The 9,740-nt window shown below is 47.1% G+C and overlaps 1 protein-coding gene across 1 annotated transcript in view; it reads left to right on the top strand.

The window, feature by feature from the left end:
- The window catches only part of LOC102213056 (thrombospondin-type laminin G domain and EAR repeat-containing protein), a 24,263-nt gene that overhangs the window by 4,912 nt on the left and 9,611 nt on the right, over nucleotides 1–9,740 (top strand). The window contains exons 7-12 of the mRNA XM_005750341.2: nucleotides 1,299–1,430; nucleotides 1,884–2,001; nucleotides 2,078–2,192; nucleotides 3,021–3,204; nucleotides 5,190–5,248; nucleotides 5,358–5,534. Of these exons, the coding sequence (XP_005750398.2) occupies nucleotides 1,299–1,430; nucleotides 1,884–2,001; nucleotides 2,078–2,192; nucleotides 3,021–3,204; nucleotides 5,190–5,248; nucleotides 5,358–5,534 (785 nt within the window). The remainder of the gene's footprint in view (nucleotides 1–1,298; nucleotides 1,431–1,883; nucleotides 2,002–2,077; nucleotides 2,193–3,020; nucleotides 3,205–5,189; nucleotides 5,249–5,357; nucleotides 5,535–9,740) is intronic.

A 9,740-nucleotide genomic window follows, 5' to 3' on the forward strand; every position in this document is an offset into this window, starting at 1 on the left:
TCATCCATCCATCCATCCATCCATGCTCAGAGTTAATAAAGTTCAGCTGATTGAAGACTCGGTGCTGAACCCTTCAGTCATCCTGACTCTTTATGAGTCACAGTTTACATAAACCTGTGTCAGCTCTGTCTGTGGTGTGTTTGATTTACATACCTGAGCGCACCACACAAACAGCAGCTGCCTCGTTTCAACACTCAGAGTCTCTGCTTCCAGAGAAAAGCAGAAGACAACACAGCAGAGCTCCTGTTTTAGAGTCAGGCTCTATCTGAGCACGTCTGCATCATTTGTGGTAACGTGGTGGCAGTTTGATCTGGATCTGGATCTGGCTGCCCCTCAGGTGAAGACGTCTGATGTATCATGGAGGACTCATCTCTTGTGGTTAAATGGAAACTCCCACTAGGTTTATATCTGGGACTCTCCACCATTTGACCTTAGAACTGAAGAAGCTTCTCGGATGAGAGGTGAAACGTCTTCAAGCAACCTAAAGAAGTCCAGACGCTTTTCTTTGCAAGCTCCTTAGACTACAATGACCTGGACGACTGAGAACCTTCACAGACATGTTAAATGGAAACCTTCACTTCATTACCTGCGTGTTCATCTGCCGAGCACAGACTGAAGCAGCTGCTAACAGGAACACAGGCATGTGTTTCCAGCCGAGCCCTCCACATCCAGCTTTGCTGCAGAGAAACATGCTAGCGAATGATCAGGGGTCCTGTTTACCCCCCCACCATGTTTCACTGTAGGGCTCTAGCCCTGCAGTTCCTCTAACGTCCAGCAGAGGCAGCAGTGAGTCAGTCCCCATAGACTCCCATGTTAAAGCTTCACCAGAAATAAACAGACTGGTCTCTGTGGATCGTTTCTCCTTCATAACACCTGTACAGGGAGGATGTTTTTATAACTCACCTGTTTAAAGTTTGCATTATTAGGGGCGTGGCCTCTGGACGTGTTTGTGCTGTTGGAGCTCTTTGGGTTATATTTGATGTGTGCTCTCTGCTACATGTTTGTTTCATTGAAAAAATGTTTGTAAGTTTTTACTGTGACTGCGGCTCAGAGGGAGCCTGATGGTTTCAGTCAGGTAGACGACAGTGAGGTCCTGAACAACAGGAATAAGTAGGAAACTGTGAATCTGCCATCCTTTGGTACTTCAGAGATTTTTTAAGTTTGCTTTGGTTTAAGCCAATAAAACGATCGTGTGCTGTTATGAAAGTGTTAAACAGAGGAGCTTATTATCGGGGGCTCACATGTCCTCGGTTCCCATGACGCTCCTCAGGTGTAACCCTCGCTCTGTCCTGTTTCAGAGGCCGAAGCCAGAGTGACTGTGGGAGATCGTCCTCCCTGCTCGAGGCCGGAGCAGGGCCAGCTGTGGTTCAATGCTCAGGGGAAGGGTCTGTTCATCTGTGACGGGCTGAGCTGGAGGACGCTGCTGCAGAGTGAGTCTGGACGTACACAGGAAGTACCTCTCACACCTCAGACATGTCAGGGTCATGTGACTAAAACACATTATATTAGGAGAGTGATTTTACTCTGTGTGCTCATTTTATTGCATAAATCTTTACATCACAAACGTTGTTTTAAATAGACATGATGCCAAATCTGTATGTAAGAAATGAGAAATGATGATTTTAAACGGTTCAGGTTTTTAAAAAAGCTCCTCTGGAACCAAACCAGAAAGGAACACATTGTTATGATTTTAGAGGATCTGGTATAATATTAACTTGTCTGCTGTAAAGAGAAGAGTAAACTTTTCCTGAGTTGCTGTTGCGGGTGGAGCAGACTGTAGGAGGGTTCATGTGAACGTAGCGCTGGGATGGGGCTGGTTTGACGATGATGCCATGTGCCTGCGATGTGTCTGTCCATGTAAGCTGTATTACCTGTTTGTGCAGGTAAGCAGCGTCTGGATTACGTGGAGGACTACCAGGACCTGTACACCCGCTCAGAGACCCTGGACGTCGAGGTCTTCTCCATCCCGTCTGAGGGCCTGTTCATGGCTGCAGCCAACAAGTAATAACACGGCAGCAGAAACAGCTGTGGACAAGTCTCTGTCCTCTCAGTCTAACCCTCGTGTCTCCCCTGGCAGGGACTCTCGGTCCGGCTCAGGTATCTACAGGTGGACCAACGCCTCCTTCCAGCTCTACCAGAACATCAGCACTCAGGAGGCTCGATCCTGGAAACACTTCACCATCGACGACAAGGTGAGCGCCTCCAGCATGGACGAGGAGTTCAAGGAGCTCAGCACAAAGCCGTGGGCTTAGCTCCGCCCACGGGCTGCGACCAGCCAGCACCGTGCTGCTGTGACTGATGCACGACACGAGCTCCCACTGTCACTGCGACAGTCACGGATCGTTGTATGTTCTGTGTGTCGTGTGTTTTGTATAGATGAGCGTCAGCTGACGACGTAAACATGCTGACAACAGAGAGAAGTTATAGCTAATCGCTAACTGTCCTTCTGTTGGCTGTTACCATAGAAACTAAATGTCTTTGTGCCATCATGCGATTTATTGTTGGATAAAATCAATACTGTCTGACATCACACTCGTGTGCGGTCCTCGGCGTGGACGTCGGTGGACGAAGCAGCTTGTTTCTGTCACAGACAGAAAACACAAAGTGCCATCAGGCCAGAGGGATCAGATCTAATCAAGCGAAACAGGCAGAACCTTTAAAACATGATTAATAAATCCGGTGTGATGGTGGTGCAGCTGAGAGTCGTGGAGTGGATGGAGCTCAGAGGGCGGAGGACAAACAGATCTGAGGCTGATTCTCTTTGAACCCTTGTGTGCACATTGTGTTGGCCTTGTTTGCACAGTGTGTGACACACACACACACAGCTGTGTGCAGGTATTGTGCTGCAGGTATTCAGTCCTGTTAACTCAGAGAAGTGTGTAAAGGAACAGTCTCTGCAGAGGTCAGAGGTCACTGCAGCGCACACAGACTTCTGTGAGTCGTCGTTCAGTGAAAGCTGAGCAGGGCCGCTCGGCGCTGTGATGTTGAACCAAATCCATCTCCGTGTTTCTGTCCTTCAGATTTTTCTCGTGGTGGCGGCAAACTTCAGAGAGGCGGGGTCTGAGCGGTCTGTCATCTATCAGTGGCATCGGCGGCGGCGGCGTTTCGTCCGTTATCAGACTCTGGAGACTCACACTGCCCAGGACTGGGAGGCCTTTCGCATTCACAACCACAGCTTCCTGGTCGTGGCCAATCACAGACGAGGTAAACAGGAAGTGGACTGTAATGCAGTCTTTTTCATTTTAAATGAATGGATCACTGCAGCTGCTGGGGCATCACACAAAACCAGGATAAGAGCTCATTGTTGTCTCCACAGGAGAACATCATCAGGCCACGAGTTAATCAAAATTTAAAAATAATAAATGGAGAGTGGCGTCTGCTCTTTGTGCCCCGAGATGTCCCTCTCCTGCAGTCTGTGAGGCCAACGAAGCATTTCATGCATAAAAATGCTGCAAACAGAACCTTTAATAAAACTTTTCTTTTTATTTCCAGATCAAAGATGAACTTTCAGGATCAAACGTTCCTGATCGGCAGTATTTATTCGTTCAATTTGATTTTCCTTCATGTTCAGGGTATTTTCTGCAGTGAAGGAAGTATCTGAGTTTAACGAGTCTCTGCAGCGGGATGAGGAGCTCCAGAGCAGCCGGTCGTTTCTGATGGGTTTAAAGGTTAAAACGAGGCTTTTTGATGATGGAGATACGAGGTTTCCACCTGACCAAACAGGAGCTTTGAAGAGCTCGTATCTCCTCGTCAGTGTAAACACTTCAAACACATTCATGTGTGCACTTCCTGTAAAGATAAAACACTCCTGAGGCTGAGGCTGTGCAGGTGTACTGTGGTTAGATCACACACCTCTGTGCGCCGTCTCTCTGTTTGAGCTCGTGTTTATTCTGAATGATGGTGAAGTCACAGCGCACCGGCCGAAATCACCTCAGCACCAACACGTTCGATATGAATGGGCCAACTTTGATTTTCTGTCCTCTTTATCTGCTAAATACATGAAACGAGCAAAAACTGGCAGATTATGAAGGGACTTTTGTGCCGGGTAAATAATTAGCTGCTAGCAGGCTGTGAAAACTCAGACGGGATATTTTAAAGATTCATTAATGGTTCAAACCTCAAACTTCTGCATTTACAAGAATATTTTAATGTCTTTATTTAAAAACAGGTCGTCTGCAGTCGTGTCTCCAACCAAACTATCCAAACTTATTCAAATACATTTGTGTTGTAGAAAAAAGTCAACTCAGATGAAATGATTTTGAATGAGACTTTATTCGAGTCACAGGTCTGAACATCACCGCCATGACTGTTTTAACCATTTAGGAATTTCTTTCCTTCATTTTCACAGAACTCAAACTGTAACTGGACAAACCAGGATCACTAAACACGTGGATTATTTTCACTTCATGGATGCTAATCCCTCTCACAAACGTGCATCCAGGAAACCTCCGGTCTGCATGCAGAGAACTTTAAAGTGGGCAGGTTTAGGCCTGCAGGTACCTCCATGAGTACTGACACACACCCTTCAGATAGCATCAACGACAAACTTTAATATGGCAATGTCTGTGCACGACTCAGCTTTTAACACGTGGAAAACAAACAGTGACAGAGCTCTGAGAGCTCCATACCGAGGGTGAAGGTTAGAAACTCGTCTCAACCGTAAACCAAACAGTTTGGTCAAACATGTTATTTGTCCGTCGTCATCTCTACCTGTTAGTCTGTGGGTAAAATACCTGAAACAGAAACTGAATGAGGTTGTGTCTTTGCACCAAGCACAGTCCAAACCATCAGTCTGTTCTATCACAGCCACAGTGATTCGCAGACCTGTGTTTTTCTGAGCATTTGGTAGCTGGACGGTCCTGCAGATCAGAGTCCATCATCTTAGTCACTCCAAGGTTGATCCTGAAGATAATCTGGTGTTGGTCAGGTACAAAAAACAAATAGAGACTCAGTTCCAGGGTTTTGTAGAGATGTAATCAGATCACATGAAGGTGTGAGATGCAACTGACGGTGATTCCCTTTTGTTGAGGCTAATCTCCGTGGAGATTTCATGTGATGGGTTTTGTGTTTCTCGTTGTTAGACGACTCGTTCTTCTAAGCTGGATGCACTTCTCTGGCTTTACTCTGTGATCACATGGACGAGAACTGAAGTGTCGAAATCATGTCAATGTGTCCCTGTGTGTCCTCAGAAAGAGACTCCAACCACAACATCCACAGTGTGATCTACAGGTGGAACCCTGACACAAAGGTGCTGCTGTTCAGTCACAACATGAGATCTTCTCCTGTCCTTTATAGATGCTCCTGATCGTCTCTGTCCTCGTGTTTTCGGTCCTAACCCGTCCCTCCTGTCTCTGCAGCTATTTGAGGTGAACCAGACTCTGCTGACGTCCGGAGCCTACGACTGGGAGTTCTTTACTGTGGGGCCGTACCACTTTTTGGTGGTGGCCAACACCTTTGACGGTCGAACCACCATCATCAGCTCCACCATCTACATCTGGCTGGATGGTTCTTTCCAGACCTTCCAGAGCATCCAGGTCAGTGTTTGTCTGTCTTTCAGGGTCTCCCCACCGTCGGCTTTCGTAAACCTTTTACCTTCCTGGTCTGAAATGTTACACCAAAGAGGAAGTGCACTAACGTTTAATGGCCAGCAGGGGGCGACTCCTCTGGTTGTCTGTGAGTGTCCTGGTGGTCCCTGTATTGGTGAGTTATTAGCCAATGAGAATGCAGCATCGGTCAGTTTCAGAGTCAGATCTACTGCACACCAGGGACCTCTGGTTTTAAACACGGTGACAGCAATAACGTTCAGTTTGTGGCTTCGCAGCATGACCTCACTAACCAGCGGTGATGTCACATCCTTCTTTTATATACAGTTAGTTTCCTAGCACTGATGCAGCGACCAGCGGGTGACTGTAGATGACTGACAGTGAAAGCATGTTCACAAAGCAGGCTGGACTCAGCTGTGAGGCTCGTGGTTGGTTAAACCCTCCTCCAGAGACGTTTCCTGAACATGAAGTCATCTGTACTCAGTAATCTGCCTGCTTGTTGACCTCTGTTTGCATCATTAATAAAACCGACGCGTTCGCTCATCCTGCTGTTCATCAGCTCTGGTCACGTGCAGCACGTCTTTAAGCTCAGGTGTGTCAGCTGAGGATCAGGGCGTTTTCACAGAGTAATCCAAACCAGCAGCAGATTAATTAATCTGTTTGCATTAGCCTAACCACAGCTCTGCAGCTAACCACCGTGGTGTGTCATCTTTACTATCTCACTAACTTCCTGCTAACATGGATGCTGAACATTATTGTAACAGCTGTGAGAACAGCCCCACCGATCTCTTTATTCTTAACTCCCAGGATTCGAGTAAATGCACCGATTACTAAGATTGAGTTGATAAATCTGCAGAACCTGTCAGCAGGTCAAGGTGATGAACATGAGAGACATATATTTGATTGATTATGGAGATTATCAGTATAACTGTAGATTGTTTTATTTGATTGAATTACAGACAAGAACATTTAAAAATGAGACTTTATTTTTATTATTTTTATTTCTATTTTTAATGAAGCAGGAAGTCCTGAGATGCTGCGTCTCCTGTCTGGCAGACCTGGACACGTGACAGACGTAGCTTCTTCGCACATGAATGATTTATGACAAACATTTCAGAAGAAAGATATTTTTTCTCATATCTATTAAGTTCTGTCACATAATGATCTTTTTCATTGATGAATTAAACTTTTTTATTATCTGGGATCGTTTAATCATCCTACATATTGAAACTCAGCGATATGAGCCAAACTTTAAAGGATTATTTTATTGTGACACTGAACTCGCGGACAGTGAAACATGTCCGCTCACATTTATTCTCACAGGATTGTTTCATCTTGTGCGTCCTCTTCAGAGGATGAACTCAGGACAGCGCCCCCCTCAGGATGTTTTTAGCTGGGGCGGTGCTGCTTACCTGTCCAGGTGAGTCCTGGCAGATGTCAGAGCAGACATGACAATGAGGATGTTGTCAGTGAGTCACATGATAACAGCAGCGGCGTGACGCTGCCCGACCGCAAATCACATGCTGGTAAAAATACCACGCTGACTCACAGCTTCAGGGAAACACCTCGCTCTCAGCCGGACTCTGATTGGTGCAGGTGTGCCTCTGCAGGTAAACGCTGTTTTCCAGCCACACTTGATATTTCTGTGTTTTTGCCCCTTAATTTCTGAGCTTCAGTGTTTTTTTGGTCGTCGTTGATCCTGGATCACAGGAGCGCGTTGCAGGGTGTTTGGATCGTCCTCACCTCGCGTACTCTGGATTATGGTGGATGTATCCATTGTGACATCACGCTCTCTGAAGCCTCCTTCTTAGCCTCATTTAGCTGTTTTTTGGAAAAATTTACCATATTTGGAAGAGTGTGAGTAATCAGCTAACATCCAATCAAAATGCTCAAATTTCTCTCACCAAACTGCCGCTCCGCCTTCCTGGACAGTCTGTTAGTACAGCCATGTTACTGGTCACATGATGTCAACACGGTGCAGAGGTCCAGTTCAGGTGAAGCTAGCAGCTACAGCCGCCTGTGTCGCCATCCACCGGTCGGTCAAACAGGCCCCGCCCCTAATATCTGCAGGGTCTTGGAGCTTCAGTGTTGTTAGCGTGATCTCAGGTTCACCTGGAGCTGACTTACTCACACCTACCTGCTGCCATTACTCTCGACCCCGCTCTGAGTTGTTTTAGCTCCTCCTCCCCAGAACCCGTCGCATCATTCGCTCCTGCAGTGACAACAACCAAAGATAACGGTCTTATTAAAGTCAGTGTGTGGGGTTTCAGGGTGAAGGTGGTGATGATGATGAGCGCTGTGTACCTGCAGCCTGGCAAACAGCGATGCCTGCACAGACGCAGCTGCTTGTTTAAAACATTAATGTGGTGACAGATGTGCACATGAAAGCAGGTCATAAAAATCATCTTACGCTGATGAAAATATGTTTTTCAGTCTGTTGATGTCAAAGATGAAACAGGAAACCAGAGCAGTGTAATTAATGCGTGTGTGCGAGGGGGTTTCCAGCTGCGCTGAAGAAGACTTTTATTGCTTCTGAAAACCACAAAAACATGTTAAAGCATCATGAAACCACCTGAACCTGTAATTCAGCTGCTGACAGCCGGCACAGCACGCATTAAACTGCTCAGACATCAACACGACTAATGGAGCCGCAAATAGCTCCAATCAGACCCAGCCAGACCTCGCCAGCTCCCCCTGCAGGCTGCACGAGCCGCTGCACACAGGCAGCACGAAGCAGAGCGTTTCATAGTCTCACAGTAACGCATAAAGCACTGAATTATGACTTCATTTAAAAGCTGCCTCCTTAGTTCATTGTGATGTGTCAGTGAATCCCAAAGTCCTCCAGACGCTCCCCGGGCCCGGCCTGAGATGGGCTTCCTCTGAAGGGTGGCTGGCCTCGCCCTTAGAGAGGGAGGGGCTCAGAGTTAAGCCGCTGCTCCTTCACATCGAAAGCAGTCAGTCGAGGTGGTTTGAGCATCTGACAAGGACGCCTCCTGGGTGAGGCCCCAGGGCAGGCCCAGGACACGCTGGAGGGATTAAATCTCTCAGCTGGCCTGGGAACGCCGTGGGGTTCCCAGGCACAAGCTGGAGGAGGTGGCTGGGGAGAGGGAGGTCTGGGCTTCTCTGCTTGGGCTGCTGCCGAGGATAAGTGGAAGAAAATGGATGGATCAGTGTGTACAGTGAGCCCAACGCTCACAAGCAGTGATGGAGTCGTTACTCTATTCAAAGTAATAGATTACACAGTGCTCATTGGTGTTTTAAATGATAGAAGGCTCATCCTTGCAGTCAGACGAGTTCTTCTTTCCCACATACGTCTGACATTCATGCAAACACACTTGTTCACCCACCCGAGTGGAGGCAGCAGGGATGAAAACACCTACTTTGAACTGATGCTTTTCCCTGTGACTGATCCTGGTCACACTTACTGCACATGAGCTGGAATCTTCCTCTAACCCTAACAGCTGTGTGCGTTTTAGATTTAAGCTTCTTTGCAGTGCAGATCTTCCTCTTCTCCTCCTGCCCAGCAGCTTCATCATCCTCGTCCCGTATGTCCACTCTTCCTCCTCTGCACGTGTCCAAACCGCCTCAGCCTCTGACTCTCAGCTGTTCCTCTGATGGACTCATTTCTCATCCTAATGACGTGAGCTGTGCGTTCACACTGTCACCAGTTAACGTTATAAATCTGAGGCTGTCACACATCCCTCTCCTGCCGAGGACACAGACCCAGTTTCCTTTACCGTTTAAGCAGAGGGAGTGAAAACCAGCCCAGTCCGATCACACAGGGATCCAGGTAGACACGGAGGCCATGATGCTCCGGTTACCTCCTGAAGATCAGGCAGCTGGGTCTGCTTGCACTCAGCTTTAGCGTCACTCTGGTTCTTGCTTGTTGTTTTCCATCTCCTCTGGCTTCCCTGAGTTTTGAAAACAGAGCGTGTTGTGGTTGTTTTCTCCAAGTTTAGCCAATCAGCATCCACCATGCCAAGGAGAAGTTCTTCTTTCTCCACTAAAAGCAGCGTTGAAGGGACTCCTGCAGTCAAGGCTTATGACAATTTCCTAGATATTTTCACTGTGTTGTACAATAAACATTGTCCTGTAAACGAACACATGACAAAGAAAAAAAAGATAAAAAGTCCTTGGCTCACAAAAGGAATTATTAATGCTTGCAAAAAGAAAAACAATCTGTATAAACAGTTTATC

This window comes from Pundamilia nyererei, unplaced genomic scaffold (genome assembly GCF_000239375.1).
Source record: "Pundamilia nyererei isolate P.nyererei 1_Seehausen unplaced genomic scaffold, PunNye1.0 scaffold00269, whole genome shotgun sequence".
NCBI classification, from domain to species: Eukaryota; Metazoa; Chordata; class Actinopteri; order Cichliformes; family Cichlidae; genus Pundamilia; species Pundamilia nyererei.